Source organism: Sciurus carolinensis, unplaced genomic scaffold (genome assembly GCF_902686445.1).
Source record: "Sciurus carolinensis unplaced genomic scaffold, mSciCar1.2, whole genome shotgun sequence".
Classification (NCBI taxonomy): Eukaryota; Metazoa; Chordata; class Mammalia; order Rodentia; family Sciuridae; genus Sciurus; species Sciurus carolinensis.
In genome coordinates this window covers 38,330-56,438 of record NW_025920187.1, presented here as the reverse complement: position 1 = coordinate 56,438, position 18,109 = coordinate 38,330, and the positions used below count along the sequence as shown (strand labels likewise).

Genomic DNA, 18,109 nt, shown 5'->3' with positions numbered 1-18,109 from the left:
AGGGCCTGAAAACCCAACACCAAAGCACCTACAGGTTTGATGCTGCCGCTGCCAACTAACACCATGGTGCTTCCACCTAGGGACAACAGCCAGGATCTGAAAGTCCACTTCTCAGGTCCCCACAAGGTGTACACACTATTGCAAACCTACTGTGTACATTGTAGGTAATAAATGAGCACCTCATTTCTGTTTGTTGCAATAAAACTGTAAACATCTTAATAGGGACTAATTGATTTAAAGCTGCATATTTTTCACATTGGGTGCTGTTCATATTGATCTCCCCCTTAAAGGTGAGGTATTGGAAACCTGCAGGGACGCTATAAATATATCGGGTTTAAAATGTAATACTTCAAATCTCCACTGCTAGAGGGAAAGACACAAGGACATAATGATAAAACACGGGAAGAAAGCACCCCAAACAAACCAAGACACTACAATAAATAACTCATTGACAGCACAGTAGAAGAAATATCAGAGAAGGAGTTCAGAAAGTACATGATTAAAATGAAATATCAGAGAAGGAGTTCAGAAAATACATGATTAAAATGATCTGCAAAGTAAAGGATGATATACGACAGCAATGCAGGAAGCAAATATTATTTCAATACAGGGATAGAGATTCTGAAAACAATCAGAAATCCTTGAAATGAAGAAATAATGAACCAAATTAAAAACTCAATAGAAAATTTAACCACCAGACTAGATCACTTGGAAGACAGAACCTCAGACAATAAAGACAAAATATATAATCTTGAAAATAAAGGTGACCACACAGTGAAGATGGTAAGGAACCATGAACAGAACCTCCAATAACTATGGGATAAGATGAAATCACCACATTTAAGAATTATCAGGGTAGAGGAAGGTGCAGAGACAAAAACCAAAGGAATGCACAATCTTTTCAATGAAATAATGTCAGAAAATTTTCCCAATCTGAAGAATGAATTGGAAAATCAAATCAACAAGGCTTATAGGACACCAAATGTACAAAATTACCACAGACCAAACCAAGGCACATTATAATGAAAATGCCTGCCATACAAAATAAAGATAGAAATTTAAAGGCTGCAAAAGAAAAGTTTCGTACACCATATCAGGGGATTAAATGCTACTCTTATTTCAGCCAGAGTCATACTCTTGCCCCAATTGGTGGTCATTCTCCCCAGAATGCACACAGCAGCTGAGCCATATCAGATTTAGAATCAGCATCAAAAGTTCCCAGTTGAATACACAAGTGCTCAGTCTAGTAACACACCCAGGAATTAGCACTAAGAGTGGAAAGGACTTCTGCTCCTGATGACCAAACATTCTACATAAAACACCATTGCCTTCAACGTGGGTTGACATCATTCATCAGATGGTTCTCACTGGAGGTGACAGAAGTCCACGGGGAATTGATAAAAATGCAGGTGTGTCCTAAAGAATTCCTGGCAGCAGGAGACCACTGTTTAAGTTCTCCGTGGATTTCGTATGTTGCTTACACATGTGACGTGTTGACCCCCAGGGTCAACTGGGAACTGAAAGTGCTAGTGCAAGTATGTGACAGGACCTTCATGGATCACTGATGTGGTAGATATGAAAATTCACTTATCTCAGTCCTTAAATCCTGGAAGAATGAAACCCAGTCTCATGCATCAATCAGAAGGTAAAGAAGGACTGGACCCCAGATCCAGTTACAGTCCACCCCCATATCTAATGACCCTAATGCAGGTCCTTGTCCTTTAGAATCAAAGAGTCATCAGTGCATGTTCCTCAACATCCTTCCAGGCTATTATCACTACACTGTACCTCTCAGTTTCATGTAAAAATTCCATATTAAAAACTCTTTGTAATGCAAATAAATGGAAAAGAATGGCCTTCTTCAGGTCCCAGGTATTGCTCACTGGTGTATCTGGCAGCACTTGCCCATGAACTCACGCCCAGATCATCATGCTCATGGTCACTGAATGTGTCCAAAATTGCTCAATCCCATGAAACTTTGGATCACCCGTCAAAATTTGCTTTTACCAACCGGTTAAATGGACAACAAGAAAAAGTTAATGATTCTTTGAAATTTCCTTTAAAGGCTAGTCTCCCAAAACCTCCCACAACTTCCAATGGTGGCTACAGCTGAACCCCAGTCCCACAACCAGAGAATTCATCATCATGACATATGAGTTCCTGTGGTTTGAAGGGTTACCTTTCCCTGATTCTGGTTTCAGCTCTGAAGTTATAAAAGAAGCATGTACTAAGTTTGTGATAAAGGATGAAGATACAGTAACGGTGTCTTACCCTAAATCAGGTAAGGAATCAGGACAGAAACCACCCATGAGAAAGGTGAGAGCTACGTCCTTGTGCACTCATCAGATGGATGGAAAGTGCTCTACATGCCAGGGAGCCCTGCTCTGGGAGGAAGGGGCAGTGCCCCAGCCACTTCCATTCAGACAATTGCAGAGAGTGAAACAAGTGCTCAGCAGGGATCATCTTAGGTGTTGGAAGAGCGTATAGGAGTGAATCCTAAGCAGATTCAGATGTTTGTGTGATGGCATGGGAGAAATGGGTGGTGAGCAGGACCAGTGAAGAACTAACAGCAAAAGAGCAGTTCAATAGAAATAAAAAGACTGAATAGGAGATCATGTGCAGAAGAAGGCTATTTTAGAGTAGGAGAATCAGTATGGGAAAAGGCTGGGAATCAAAAATGAGTAGGGAAATTGCAAGGGACTGAAAGGGCAGACATCCTGCAACCTTGGGAGTGGAACTGGGGGCAGGAGCAGGGCAAACTGTGTGACAATGGAGGCCAAGGAATCAGAAGGGATGGTGTGTTGGAAAGTCAAGAAGAGTGGGAACATCATCAAAGGATCTCAGCAAAGAGCCATGAGGTGGAAGCAACCTCAAATGCATTGACAAGTGAATGCATAAGCAAGGTTTGGCATATTAATACAATGGAATAAAAGTCAGCCTTAACAAGGAAAAATATTCAGACACCTTCTACAACATAGATCAATCCTGAGGGCATTGTGCTAAATGTATATGTTGGGCACAAAAGGACAAATACTATATGATTCCATTGGTGCAAATACCTAGTGTAGATAAGTTCATAGAAACAGAAAGACCCATGGTGGATCCAGGGACTGAAACATGGACATAAGTAGGGAAATGCTGTTAAAAAGCAGAGAGTTCCAGTTATTAAAGATGAACAGGTTCTGAACATTGGCTGACACAAACAGGAACATGATTAACACTGCTTAGCACTACCTGATTGCATGCTTTGAATGGGTACATGATTATGTTTATTTTATGGATTTTATCATGGTTCTTTTTTTCACAAGTCAGGTTGAAATGAATGAACATCACTTTTCCTTCCTTATCTAGGAACCCACTGGTTGATTGAAATTCTCTGCCTGATTCACTCCAAAGGGGATACCAAGTGGATTCAGTCTGTGCCCATCTGGGAACGCTCACCCTGGATAGAGACAGATCGGGGTTACAAATTGCTAAAGGAGAATGAAAGACCAAATTTCCTGTCCTCCCACCTTCCCTTCCATCTCTTCCCCAAGTCATTATTCACTTCCAAGGCCAAGGTAAGTGTCTAATGTTTCATCAATGCTTTTTGTCCTTCATCGGCCTAGATAAAACCTGTAGATCTTGCCAGGCTGTCTGCTCATGGGGTAGGTTAGGAGAGAACTGAGATTCTCAGACACTAGGTGAGGTTGATGAGGCCACAACTCAGACCACACTTGAGTGCAAGGATGTGGACCATTGCACACATTAGCTAGCCTGAATTCAGGAATAAGAGGACTGGCTAAGGCCAGAGTCTTAGAAAACCACATCTTATGTGCAACCAGAATTTATAACTGCATCTACACTAGAGTATCCCTCCTTTCCTGCTCTTGAAGACGTTAGCCGATATTAATTCAATAAAAGCCTCCTGCCAGGTAGGTGGAAGCCCCCAAGTCAGAATTCCCCATATGGAGTGCAGAGTGTGCCTACATCGATAAATGCATAAATCCTGGGACTGCTCAGGAGCCTGGGTCTCTATTCTAACCACCACAGCCCACTGCATGTCAATGTGCTTTGTGATCAGCAGCCACTTCAGCCTCCCCATGGCTGAGGATCAATCATCATGGACCATGGATATCCAAGATCTAAGATGTCAGAGGCTATTTGTAGAAACATGCTTTCCAAAAGTGTTTGTTGACTTCTGATTTTTTTCATATGTTTCTTTAAACATCACCAAGAAACCTAGATTAATGAACTCCTGTCTTGGAAAGTGCCTCACAGTGAGGCTGCTCCAATACACACAATTCCATGTCTCCTGTTGGGTTTCCTTAACCTCTGCCTCATTAAACTGAGGCCTAAGAAGACATTAGACCTGCAAGAATAACACCAAGACAGTTGATGCAAACACATGTCAAATTCTGATGTTCCACTCCAGTGGTGTTTGTGAGTTGTGTGTGTGTTGTGTGTGTTTTCATTAACATTAAACACCGGCCTCTTAATATATACATATGTACACAGTTAAGCAACTACACTCCAGACCAGACTTAGACATTTCTACAGTCCAGAAAGATTCCCCAGGCCCCTTCTACCAATCGGTGCCCACAAACTGACGGAAACACACCCTGGAATACAGTTACAGATTACTTTGCTTATTCTTGAATTTGTATAAATGCCTTCATGCTTTATGAAAGTAATGTCTGTGCAATTCTCAAAGGTCTTTTGTGTGTGAATGACCGTATATTGTTATGAATCTCAATATTCTATAATTTCTTAATCCATTCTGCTGTTAATGATCATTATGGGAAAACACAAATATAATTCAACAATTACCATTTAAAACTTTCCAGCAGCTTCCTCTATTCAGTAGACTAATAACCCACAAATAAGAAACAAGTTATACCTCTTCTATTCCTATCAAGGAATATGAAATAGGAAGTTTACAATGTATATTTTATTAAGGAATACTATAACGAATTTGTTAAAGGAACCCACTGAATTTAAATAGAGATTCAGTAAGAACTGCCTGGGGAAAGATCAAGATCAAGGTGAGAAATGACTGATTGAGACTGATTTTTCATTCTCTCATTTTTTCTTAATTTAAGGTGCTATATCTCATGAGAAATCCCAAAGATGTTCTTGCATCAGGTTATTATTTTTGGGCTACATCAAAGTTTTCTATTAAACCAGAGTCACTGGAACAATACTTTAAATGGTTCATCCAAGGAAACGGTGAGAGTTCTGAGAAATAAGATCTGCTTCCCCAACTCTACTGCCCTTTCTCCTAATTTCCTGGTATCACTTTTCTATTCTTTTTCTGTATACTTTCCACATATGAGAGAAGACAGACAACCCTTCCTTTGTGAGTCTGACTTCTTTCAATTAGCATGTTATTCTCCAGTTCCATCCTTTTTCCTGCAAGTGACAGAATTGAGTTCTTCTTTATGATTGAGTAAGCAATGTCATGTATATAGAGTACATTTTCTGTATCCATTCATCAGCCAATGGATACCTAGGCTGGTTCCCTAACGTAGCTGCTGTGATTGAACTGCTATTAACATGGGCATGCATGTATTGCTGTAGTATGTTGACTTTAATTCTATTGGATAAATACCAAGGGATTCTAGGACCAAGTCATATGGTGGTTCCATCCCTAGACTTTTGAGAAAACCACACACTGATATCCATGCTGGTGGTACTAATTGTAAGTGCTCTTTTCCTCTCACATCCCTGACAGCATTTATTGTTATTTGTGTTCTTGATGATTCTAATGGGAGTGAGATGCAATCTCGGTGTGGCTTTAATTTGCTCTTATCTGGTTTTAAAGATGTAGAAAATGTTTTCTCATAAAATTCTTCACCATCATATTTCTTCTTCTGAGAAATGATTGTCATTTACCCATCTATTCATTGGGGTATTTGATTTTCGGTGTTAAGATTTCTGAGCATGTATATATTCTGGGTATTAATCCTGTCACAGGAGTAGCTGGCAAAGATTTTCTCCCATTCTGTAGACCCTCTCTTCTTTGTCTCATTCCCTTTGCTCTGCAGAAACTTTTTAATTGATGCCATTTCATTTACCAATTCTTGGTTTTGTTTCCTGAACACTAGGAGTCTTATGGAGAAAGTCATTCCTGCATCTATACATTGACGTGAAGGTGCTTTGTTTCCTACTAGTAGTTCCAGTGTTGATGGTCTAATTCATGTTTTATTGATCCACTTTGAGTTCATTTTTGTGCAGGATTTAGCTTCATTTTTCTATATGCAGGTATTCAGTTTCCAAGCACCATTTATTAAATAGGTTGTTTTCTCCAATATTTGCTTTTGGTGTCTATGTTAAGGATCAGATGAGTCTGTCTGTGAAGGTTTGTCTCTGTGTCTTCTATTCTAATCAACTGATCCATTGGTCTGTTTTGACATAAGTTCAATTTTTCTGTTACTACACCTCTTTGGTATGATTTGAGAATGGGAAGACGTTGGAATGTGACACCTTCAGCATTACTCTTTGTGTGTGAGTGTGTGTGTTGGGGACTAGACCAGGGCCGTGCACATGCCAGTCAAACGCTCTGCCACTCAGCCACTTGCCATCTGTTCATCATTATTCTCACTGCTCAGATGGCTTTAGATTTTTCTGTGTCTTTTCAATTCAGGGACTCTTCCTTCGATTTCTCTCAAGAATGTCAATGGTATTTGATAGGGATTGCATTCAATCTGTAGATTTCTTTTGGTATTATGTCAATTTTGATTCTGGTGATCCAAGAACAAAAGAGGGTTTTTCAACTCCTCATGCCTTCTTCAATTTCTTTCTTCAGTATTCTATAATTCTCATTATAAGAGATTTTTCTCCACTTTAGATAGATCACATCCAGGGTTTCTTGAGTATTGTTTGATATGGTACCAGGGACTGAACACAGGAGAGCTTAACTACTCAGCCACATCACCAGTCCCTTTTTAGAAGTTGCTGAGTTGCTGAGAGCCTCACTATGTTGCTCAGGCTGGTTTTCACCTCCCAATCCTCCTGCCTCACCTTCCTGAGCACCTGGGATTATAAGCATCTGTCACCAAGCCTGGATACCTAGGATTTTTTAAGACCATTGTAAATGGAATTGTATTCCTGATTTCTTCCTAAGCAGATTCATTACTGTTATGAAGAAAAGATCTTCAGTATTGTATGTTGGTTTTACATCCTGCTGTTTGCTGAATTTGGTAATCAGTTGTAGAAGTGTTTGGGGAGAGTTTTTGGGTCTTCAAAGCATAGTACTTATCATCTGCAAACAGTGATAATTTGGCTTCATTCCTACTTGTAATGTTTTTAATCCCTTCTTCTACATGATTTCTAAGGCTAGAGTTTCAAGAACTCTATTGAATGGGAGCCGTGAATCTGGACATCATTACATTGTCCCTGATCTTAGGAGAAATGTTTACAGTTTTTCACCAATTAGCATGATATTGGCTTTGGGTTTGACACATATAGTCATGACATTCACCCAAGTTCTTCTCTCAAGAAGATTCTTCAGATGTGGTAAAAACCCTTCATAAATTTCCACATGTTGAACCAAATTTACATCCCTAGATTGAAAACAACACATCATGATGTATAATCTTACTGTTGAATAGGATTTGCTAATATCTCAATAGGTTTTCTGTGTCTGTGTTCATCAGTAACAGTGATCTGTGGTTTTCTGACTTGATATGTCCTTGGTTTGGGTATCCGGGGATACTAGTTTCATAGAATGAATTCAGGAATGGTCCCGCTCTCTGTTTCATTACCTCGTTTGAGGAGCATTTATCAATATACCTGAATCAAGCTGTCAGGTTGTGATGAGTGACAGGGACAGCCCAGCCCCTGTTTTGGTAGTGTGTAACCTGCACCCCTGTGCCTGACCTGCAGTGCCCTATGGATCATGGTTTGAGCACATTCGTGGCTGGATGTCCATGAGACACAGGGAGAACGTCCTGCTGCTGAGTTATGAAGAGCTGCAGAAGGTGAGAACGCCCTCATAGTCAGTGCCTGCCACTACACAACTTCCTTGCTCCCTCTTGATCCACAGTGTCTCCACTCCACATTTCCTGTCAAAGCACAGCCTCTCGGAGAACAATGGGAATTAACAAACCGTGGGTCTCCTTTGCCGGGCTCCTGCTTGACCCTCCCCAAGCTCCGCACTCTTTCTCCATGCCTCATCCTGGGTTTCACCTGGCAACATCTAAAGGGCCCTTCCACACACTGGGGCAGTTGCCAGGGCTTATGCTCACACCTGTGGCTGTCAAGGTTTCTCTGTGCAGAACCCAGGATGCTGACAGGAACCTAGTCATCACAATGGACAGGCAGAAAGCACTAATCCCGGAATGTGTCTATCTCTCTGGCTTCTCCCCTTGACTGACAAGGTGGTGAGAAGATGAGAAGTCACTCTGTGTGACTCCTCTGAGAGGTCAGGGGCTGGAGTGACAGAAAAGGTATGCAGATGGTGCTGAGCACTGCGGTGGGTCCAGGTAGAGCTGGGCAAGCCGAAGACCTCTACCTATCTGAGCACAGGATGGTGACTGTGGATGACAGTCATTGTGCCTTTCCACATTGCAAATGGAGAGTCTGTTCAAATTTCCCAAGTAAATATCTGAGTGTGTAGATGGGACACTTACACTGATGGATATAGCACACTGAATATCTACTGATTCTAAGTTGATTTTTCTGTTGGTGCACGACCATGCCACACTGACCTGCACAAAGCTGCACAGTTCTGTGTGAGTTTACTAGGTCCAGATGTAACTGAAATCTTTAGAATTTTTATAAATATCATTCAGAATTATTAAACAATGTAGGAAAACCAAAACAGTGAACAGACCTTAGAAAACACTTGGACTGTTAGTGATGCTTGGGGACAGAGCAGATGCCATATGCAAGCTGTCTGCTTCCCTGGTGAAAGGCCTCTGGGCTCCTTCCTGCAGCTACTTCATGTTCTCCTGTGTTCTCAGCATGAAGTCAGTCCTCACCAAGGAGCCCTGGATGCCACGTTCACCTACCTCAGCAGCAAGCTCCCACACTTCCCTGTAATTCTCACTACAAATCACACAACACTTTTTAAATTACTGCCCCAGTTGTTTCTTATTGTTCTATAGTAACTGGGGCTCAGGGGAAAAAACTAATAATAAAGCACTGTTATCCTAAAGGGAAGGTGTAGGAGCCAAAGAAAATTCTTTTTCCTTACAAATATACATGTCCTTGGTGGGATCTCCCAGGATATCCATTCATAATCATGGGGCTTGAGTTGAGGAAGATATTCCAAAGCCCTATGTGTTATTCAAGTGCCAGTTATGGTACACAGCATCATCTGGGGTAAGGAGGAGTCTTTGGGGCTTAGTCTCCTGGCCTTATCTTGCACTCTCAGGAGTCTCTTTAGAAATCCTGACACCTGCCTCTAGGGTGTCCTAAACTCAACCACACTGGGAAACATTCCTTATCTTCATATCACACACCTTTTCTGTCACTATTCCTGTCCCCTTTTGCTTTCTCCCTCCTTCTGGAATCCATCTCAGTCTTTTCCCATTTGGATATATCTTCCTCTCCTCTTTCTTTCCCACATCCCTCCTACCACTCTCATTCCAATCTTCCCATGTCTGCTGTCTTTCCCTTTCACAGCCTCACTCTTGATTGTTCACACTTTAGGACCCAAGAAGCACCATAGAGAAGATCTGTCAATTCCTGGGAAAGAAGTTAAATCCAGAAGAACTGGATTCAGTCCTCAAGAATAGCTCCTTCCACGTCATGAAACAAAACAAGATGTCCAATTATGAAATGTTGCCTGAATCTTCAATGATTCACTCTCCAATAGCAAGGAAAGGTAAATGCTCTGGTTTCAGAATGCATGAGATTACTTAGAGGGCACTCTTGTCTTTACCACTCAACACTAGACTGAAGGTGTTTGATCATATCAAATTTCATCATTCATGGCCCTGAAAGTTGCCTGTGTGCTCTTTTGGATGATATGTTTCCATCTTACTGGTATTGGATGCAGGTGCCTGGTAGAAACTGATTCAGTGTTGAAAAGGAGGGTGTTGTTGAAGATGGTCATGTCTGGGCTACTCCACTGCTGACTTACCATAGAGAACTGCCCTAAAGAAAAAGATACCCAAAGAAAGAGCAAACTGAAGACGGTAGAGAGGAGGTCATTTTCTAGGAGACATTGTCAGGCCCCCTTCTTGTGAGGAAAGATGAATCACATCAACACCCTTGGATTCAGGCCTATTGAAAATGTCTACTGCAAGTGATGTGAGAACCTCTTTTTCCAAAATTCCTCCAATTCTCATGTATCTGGAATGGTGAACCATGGAATAAATCTAACAAATGCTTCAAAAGATACTCAAGAGGTCAGGATTCCTGCACACGGTTTACATGGAGCACAGAGGGATAAACCAGAGGGCTGGGCTGGGGATGTCTCTCAGTGAGAGAGCAGAGTCTAGCAGAAGAAATCAATGAAGATTGTCTGATAATGAAGATAACAAGGAAAATAAGAGTAAGAATGAGTGTTTATAGGATAGCAACGACATGTTAGGCATTCTACTACTTTATATTCATATGAGTATAGTGTTTACATAAATATAACATATTAGCATAGGTATTTTTATATATTCATTCATTAATTGTACTATTATATAAAACATAATTTAAATAATACATAATATAATACTTAATCACTTAAGTGAAGGCTTTGATTATGTCCATATCATTAGTTTCCATTTCACCCCAATATTCTCAATGATAAAGCCTCTGGGGCTTCCTAAATTCTTATCTATAAAAAAGGGTATGATGCTCACATTTTATTCACTCTTTATTAATCCTGTCAACAACATTTACTGAGTATATAGCATGTCATTCTTTGAAGCACCAAGAATGAGACAATTAATAGAAAGTGTTGACTTCCTAATATTTTAAAAACATACCATATGCACATTCCAAAAGGAAATGCCTGGAACATGCCATGTTTGATCATTGCTGTGAAGTGAACGAGGGTGGAGGTGTTCAGTCTGAACTGAGGGCCTCACTGAGTAACTGCATGGGAGCAAACACTTGAAAGAGGCAAATGAACAAGACGTGAATACGTCCAGCAGGACAGCACTCTAGGGCAAGGTCAAGACATGTAAAGAGCCTGCAGAGAGGGAGCCTGGCATGTTTAAAGCTGGGCAGTCCCAGGGGTGGCATCTGGAACAACAAGGACCCTATGCCCAGAAGCACAAAAGCACCAAGGGACTTACATGCAAGAGACTGGAAGTCCTGGGAGACTCGGAACCAGAAGTGACTGGAGCCACTGGGCCTGGCAACGCATCAGTGTGGGTGCCAGGGGCAGAATAGCTTCTATCAGAGAATGGCCAAAGCAGACTAGTTGTCATCTGATCTGATCACCCAGGTCAGAAATTCAGTTATCTTGGGCCAAAGGGGTAAAACAAGAAGTGGTCAGGCTTAGTTATATTCCAGATGTTCTGATTTGATACCCAGCACTGTGGCTTATGGATTTGGTACAAGATGGTTGGGGAGAGAGGGGGAGTCAGGACACACTATAGAGGCAGGTAGAAGTGTAAAAGGGTATGGTGCCCAGGCAGCAGGAGGGCTCTCCATGACCCAGTGGTCATTATACTGCTTTGACAGTGTAAGGAGAAGATCTGTCTTCAGACCTGTCACTAGATCTGATGTGACTCTCCTTCATGTTTCCAGGCATCTGTGGGGACTGGAAGAATCACTTCACAGTGGCCCAAGCTGAAGCCTTTCATAAAGTATACCAAGAGAAGATGGCAGGTTTTCCCAAAGACCTGTTCCCATGGGAATAATGTCCAAGAAATTCTGGATCTTCTATGGATATTGATTATTGTCCTGGGACATGTAGAAGACAGGGGGGTTCTTTGCATAAAACCCATTTCTAGAGGAAAGGGGGAGGGAAGGATAGGATAACATAAAGAACCAATGAAATATAAACTAATAGATGAACAAAAGGAAATCTAGTCAAGTAGAGAAGGAGAATAGGAGAGGGTGGGGACATGGCAGGGATAGGTGGAGCATAAACATTAATGGATCTCCAACTATGACTGAGTGTTTCTGGATGGAAACAACTACTGTGTATAACTATGATGTTGTGACCAAAAAAAAAAAAAAAACTGTGTCTTCACTCAGAAGCCTTGAGTCATACATTTTTGTTTCTCTGATCACATGCTTGTTAAAAATCACTGGAATTCCCAATTCACTTTTCACATCCTAGCCTTGAAAAGATCTTTGTAATATCTTAACATGTAAGAGGCTACAAGCATGTAATATCACCCACAATTGTGTCTAAATTTTAAAACAAGAAACAAAATGTAGAAGCAGCTAAGTGGGAAGCAAATGGATTTTGTTCAGTGACTGTTCAATTGTCGATTAGTGAAGATGTTCCTTCATTAAGAACTTTCTAATGTTCTTAATTATTATCTGGGCTTTGTGTGGTTTTATTTGTCTTGTACCTGTGCTGTCAAGGATCTGAGCAGAGGTTCTCATGGCAGCATCGCTGTTAGCTCAGTCTCCTTGTACAACCATTATCTGCACCCAGGCTCCCAATATGGAGAACTAAGAGATGGCACCTTGCAGACTGTCTTGTTTTATGCAGTTTCCCTGCTGCATCTCCCATTGAGATTACTGTAGATTTAACTAAAATTAAACAGGCAGTAAAACCTTCTCTTGGTGATATAGATAAGTCAGGTTTCAGCTGCCTAAACCAAACAATGATCCATGATTGCAAGTATTATCATCCTTATATTCTTATTCTCTGTGTGTCTCTACTGTCTCTGTCTCTTCGTGTATCTATCTCTCTCTCTCTCTCTCTCTCTCTCTCTCTCTCTCTCTCTCTCTCTCTCTCTCTCTCTCTCTCCTCACCCTCTTCTCCTCTCTCTGGCTTTATTTATCCCCAACATGAATAATTTCCACCTCCGTGTTGAGAAAAATGGTAAACATTATTTCAATTACCTCAAACTCTGACTCTTTCAAATAAAAAGAGTATTATTCAGAAACCTAGAGAACTAAAGTTAGAAACAGTTAAAAACAATGAGTCATCATAAGTGAAGATGAAAGTCAAAGTAGTGCCATCAACATCACAATCATCAAATTCAAGAAGGAATGTAAACATAATGGGGGATAAAAAGAAACACAACGTTGAAAAGATAAAGACCATTTCAGAAAATGATTGAATATAGAGGACAGGAAAAGAAGATCAGACAGAGAATAATTGCAGTTTCTAGGGTCTCACTGCACATCCTTATTGGGTGAGGAAAAGGGTTCCTGTTGTAGGAATCGTCTGGCTCTGAAACAGTCTCCTAGAAATGTATTTATCATCAAGAAAGACAGGAGACAATTGTCTTCTGAATCAAGGGCGTGCTCGCTTGAGTCGTCCATAAGGGACTGGTGCTAACAAAATGGAGGAGCCCATGTTTCCTCATTTAATGTGTCAGATCAAAGGGGGACTAGTAGGAGCTTCTTCCATGAGAAACAGGATGGGGTGGACAAAGCCATTTTGCTCTAGCTGGTCAGCCCACCAGGTCCTGCAAATTCTGGCGGTGAACCACGGCATGGAAACCACATACTCCAGGCAATCTGGAACAATTTCTCATAATTGTCAGCTCCTGAGAGCCAGATTTCTGTGTCTGATAGCTCAACCAAGTCTGGTTTTATATGCAGGCCATGAATGGCACCCTGCATCTCCTCCTTTTTTCTCTTTTTCTAAATGTAAATTATGGGCATCTACTTTGAGGTCCTGGATCTTGGTTCTGAGAGGATGGCAACCTGTTATCATGATACAAAAAAGAATTAGTAGCAAACATATCATTCCAATAATATACCATGCAGAATGTTTCAATATATTTCCAGAATTAGAGTCATTTAGTTCATGAAGTATTTAATCAGCTAGAGATGCAGTTAGTTACGTTGCATCTTTTACAAGCTATGACATATTTATTGTCTTTTCTCTTAACTCTTACATTTCCAGTAATTAAAGCCTAAGGAGATTAAACACAGACTCACAAGCCATAGCAGGAGTCCTCTTTGTAATTTCCTCCTACAAAGTCAGGTATAGGGCCATCTGTAAAATGGAGAAAATCTGAGGCAGGAATTAAACGCCAAAAGGTCTTTTTGAATACCACCTTCGCTGAAAGTGAGAATATGACCAATGAAACCTCCAGGGGTCATGGTATCCTTCTGTAGTTGTCTTTTATCGATTCTTGGGAACCAAACGAAACTGTATTCACCATTTCTAGAAATTTTATGTTGTACTGGCAAGACATTTGCACATTCCATCCATTTAAGAAAGATGCCAACCTCTATTGCAGATCTATTGGGGCAATAAGGTATTGGTGGATGTTCTGCAGAAATGACAGGCTTGTTATTTAAAAAGTCTCATTTTAATAACTGTTTGAACATATAATCTTAAGTTCCAAGAGCCAGTGTGATTGTCTGGCCTAGGTACTCTTCAAAAGCTACCTTTAAATAGCCAGCATATTTATCATGGGACCATCATATAGTAATTTCCCACTGGAACCAGTATAATTAAATCCAGTAGCATGAATACATGTAATATGTTTGTCTGTAAAATTTCCCATTATATGAATATCATTAGTAGATACTGGAATGGATTCTCCAGTCCGCATCACTGGGTGTATTAAAGGTGGATCTGGGAAATAGGAATAACAAGTTTCCCCATGAACTCCAATTACCTGACAGCTCAATAGAGCTAACATGGCCACAAACATAGTGGTTGGAGACTTAAGATCTCCTTGTTGAACCATCTCCAGCCTGAAGGTTAGATCCTTCAGTTGTCTCCATGATGACCGGTTGGTTTTGTTGGAAATATAGCTTCTACCCTATAGTATTATAAAACCTGGTGCATTCTATTGCTGCATGTGCCACTCAGCAGTGGTAAGACTTTTAATATCACAATTTTTTTAAAAAATTGAAATAATTTTGTGAGACTTACTGGGTTTATATAAAGTTCTGCTTTTTTCCTCTTTTATTTTTTACAATTGTAGAAAAAAGTTGACATAAACTGGAGTATCATTAACCTTAAATTTTAGACAATAGCCTAGTTTTTCTTGGACTCATAAAAATTGAGAAAAATAATTTAATATTATATCTGAAACATGAAACAGCAAGAGAGTTTTAATCCCCTCTTGAGGGAAGGTGTCCAAATATTTTTATATCTCATATTGCTAACCTTTAAATAAGCTAGTGTCTCTTAATTGTCTTTTAGAAATATAGTTAAGTTTACTTCTCAGTGTAGAGAATAACAAAAATTTTGTAACTTATGTTTATTTAATTCTAAATTATTAAATGACACAATTAAATATTTAATTAAGTTGTTACTGTTATATAAGTTTGTACAAGACCACTATTGTAGAAAGCTTTAGTTTGGAGAGCATCACCTGAGTAAAATGTCTTTTTAAATCTTACACTTTAAACAATTGTTTATTTGAGAAATAAAGATACAATTAACATAACAAGTCAGTAATAATTATCACAATTAATTAAAATGTAGTCATTGATATTTTTATATTAACCAAATTTAATTTTTAAAGAGAAATTTGAAATCTGGAATGTAAAGTGGTATTTTAAAATAACAGTTATAGTTTAACCAAAATTTTATAAATCTTAATTGCTTTAAAATTAGCTTTTCTAAATAATAAAACTCAACAGACATAAGAAATTATTTTATTGGAATGATAATAAAGTTTTAATTATTTCCTTTTTATCCTTAGAAATTTTAGACCTTTTTATTAACCAAATTACAAACACAACTAATGTTTAAATATATTTTAGTTAAGAGCATTTAATATTTTTATATTTTGTACATGATATTTTAGCACCCCATCAATGATTTTTTTAGCATTTCGTCCTTGTCACCCAAGTGATAAATTCCAGTAAGATACTGACCATCCGGTTGCTCACCAGGTACTCTTCAAAAGAGTACCTTGTTTTGACATCTATGATTTCAGTGCCTCTCACAAAAATAATTTTTTCTGACCCAGTTCTTTATTTTTCTTATCTTCTTCCTATTTTGTCTTGTGAGGGCATTACCTTGAGTTAAGACAACAAATGCAATAGCCAGCTGTACTTCAAAGGGAGTGCAGTTATGGGGCCCAGTTCATGTCCTCTGATGACTGGGCACTGGCAAACACAGAAAGTACCAGGAATAAGCAAATTGCAAAGGCTGATTTTTAAAAACACAACAACATATTAATTTGCAGGCATTTTTGGTCATTGATTTGCCAATTTAATTTAATAAATTAAAAATGTAGCTTAAGAAATTTTTTTCCTAAAATTTTGCTGACCCACAGACTGCTTGACAATGATCCAATAATCTTTCACCAGTGAGAGTATCTAAGACTCAGGCTTGACTGCACTCTCTGAGTGAACTGTTTGGAGACCCCAGGGAATGTTTTGCATACAACTGCTGGCTTATGTGAATAAATGCAATCAGAGATATATGACTTTATTTCATTATAATGTCTGCAAAGGGCATAAACCAATATGCTAAAGAAAATTATTCTAAAAGTATAAAAACACTTTAAACATTCCTTGTGCCTCTGGAAATGTCAATGAGACACTAAGGATTTTGTTTAAATTTTTAAGGGATTATAATGACAATATAATTGTGCTGAGATCAGAAAACTTTCTTGGAGCAGAAAACTTCTTTTATTTATTCATTTATTTATTTATTTATTTATTACCAGGGGTTTGAACCCAGGGGTACTGAATCACTGAGCCACATCCCCAGCGCTTTTTTATATTTTATTTAGAGAGAGGGTCTCACTGAGTTGCTTAGGGCCTCACTAAGTTGCTTTGAACTCGTGATCCTCTTGCCTCAGCCTCCCAAGCCACTGAGAAAACTTCATTTAAAAGACCAAATGAGCATTAATCAAGTGTAGCAGTTCTCAGAAAGCTGATCTCAGGATGCCTAAAGACTCAAAGAAAGAAAGAAAAGAAAGAGAGAGAAAGAAAGAAAGAATGAATTTCATCAAAATAAAGAAAAGAGCAATAGAATAGCTAAAGGGAATTGAAAAGGAGGAAGGGTGGACAGAAAAGGGAAGAAGAGTTGGATGAATCTGAGGAACTTCCATATGCAACTTGCACAAATACGCCGCAGTGAGTCCCAGCACCAAGTATATCCACGAGACACCGATTTTTTTTTTCAAAAACTATAAATAAATTGCAGAAAGATCAGTAGAGTAGAGGGAGGGGAATGGGGGAGGGGGGAGGGGAGAGGGAAGTGCTGAGGACAGAATTAGAGCAAATTAGTTTCCATGCGTTTGTGATTTTGTCAAAGTGTATCCTAATGCTATACATAAGTAAAAAGAATCAATAAAGATAAAACTATATTGATGTCCCTGCGATGTAAGCCTGACTGGGCTAAGCAGGCACAGGGAGCTGCAAGCATTCTCTCTGGGAATACCTGTGTGGTGTTTCTGGCAACCTTGGCATTTGAGCAGTGGACTGAGAGAGGAAGATCTGCCTTGGGTGTCGGTGGGGGCCAGCTGGTCAGCTGAGGACACAGAGAACAAACTGCTTTCTCTCGTGGAGCTGGGCACCCTTCTCCTGCCCTGGAACGTCAGAACTCCAGTTTCTCAGTCTCAAGGACTTGTCCCATCTCCTCCCCAGGCCTTGGGACTCTGGCCTTGGACTGAGGGTTACTCTCTGAAAGTCAACGGATCTGAGCCCTTTACACATGTACAGAGAGTTACACAATCTGTTTCCATGGATCTGAGCTTGTTGGACTTGGACTGAGTTCTGGGCCATTGGTTTACTGCAGAAACTTCACAAGAAATCAGAGACTGTTTCTGGAAGGTTCCATGCTGACAGACTAACCGAGAGCACCACCTCCCTCGCAGAGCTAAGCACCAAGCAGTGTCTCCTCTCCCTGGTGGAGGAAGGGGCAGGTGTCCTTTCCAGAGTGGCCTCGGCTCCTTGCCTGTCCCCACTGGGAGAGAGATTTTGTATGATGGCGGCAGAAGCAATGGCATCACCAGCAATAGCTGTTTAGTTTGTATGTGTGACCAGCGTCCCAAGGAGTGACTGTCCCAGTGTCCATGCAATAAAGTCCCTTTCCACAGACAACACTGGCTTACCATAGCCTCAG

General features: G+C 40.0%; 1 protein-coding gene across 2 annotated transcripts; it reads left to right on the top strand.

The window, feature by feature from the left end:
- The first annotated feature begins 2,101 nt into the window (after positions 1–2,101).
- LOC124974873 (sulfotransferase 2A1-like) lies at positions 2,102–12,161 on the top strand. 2 transcript variants are annotated; one of them, XM_047537843.1, is made up of 6 exons: positions 2,102–2,281; positions 3,397–3,560; positions 5,082–5,208; positions 7,867–7,961; positions 9,637–9,811; positions 11,680–12,161. In XM_047537843.1, the coding sequence occupies exons 1-6, from the start codon at positions 2,146–2,148 to the stop codon at positions 11,790–11,792; spliced, it is 810 nt and encodes a 269-aa protein (XP_047393799.1). In that variant the 5' UTR covers positions 2,102–2,145; the 3' UTR covers positions 11,793–12,161. The 2 variants fall into 2 exon arrangements, with proteins under 2 accessions (XP_047393799.1, XP_047393798.1); XM_047537842.1 differs by having other exon boundaries at positions 3,352–3,560.
- Positions 12,162–18,109: the final 5,948 nt, after the last annotated feature.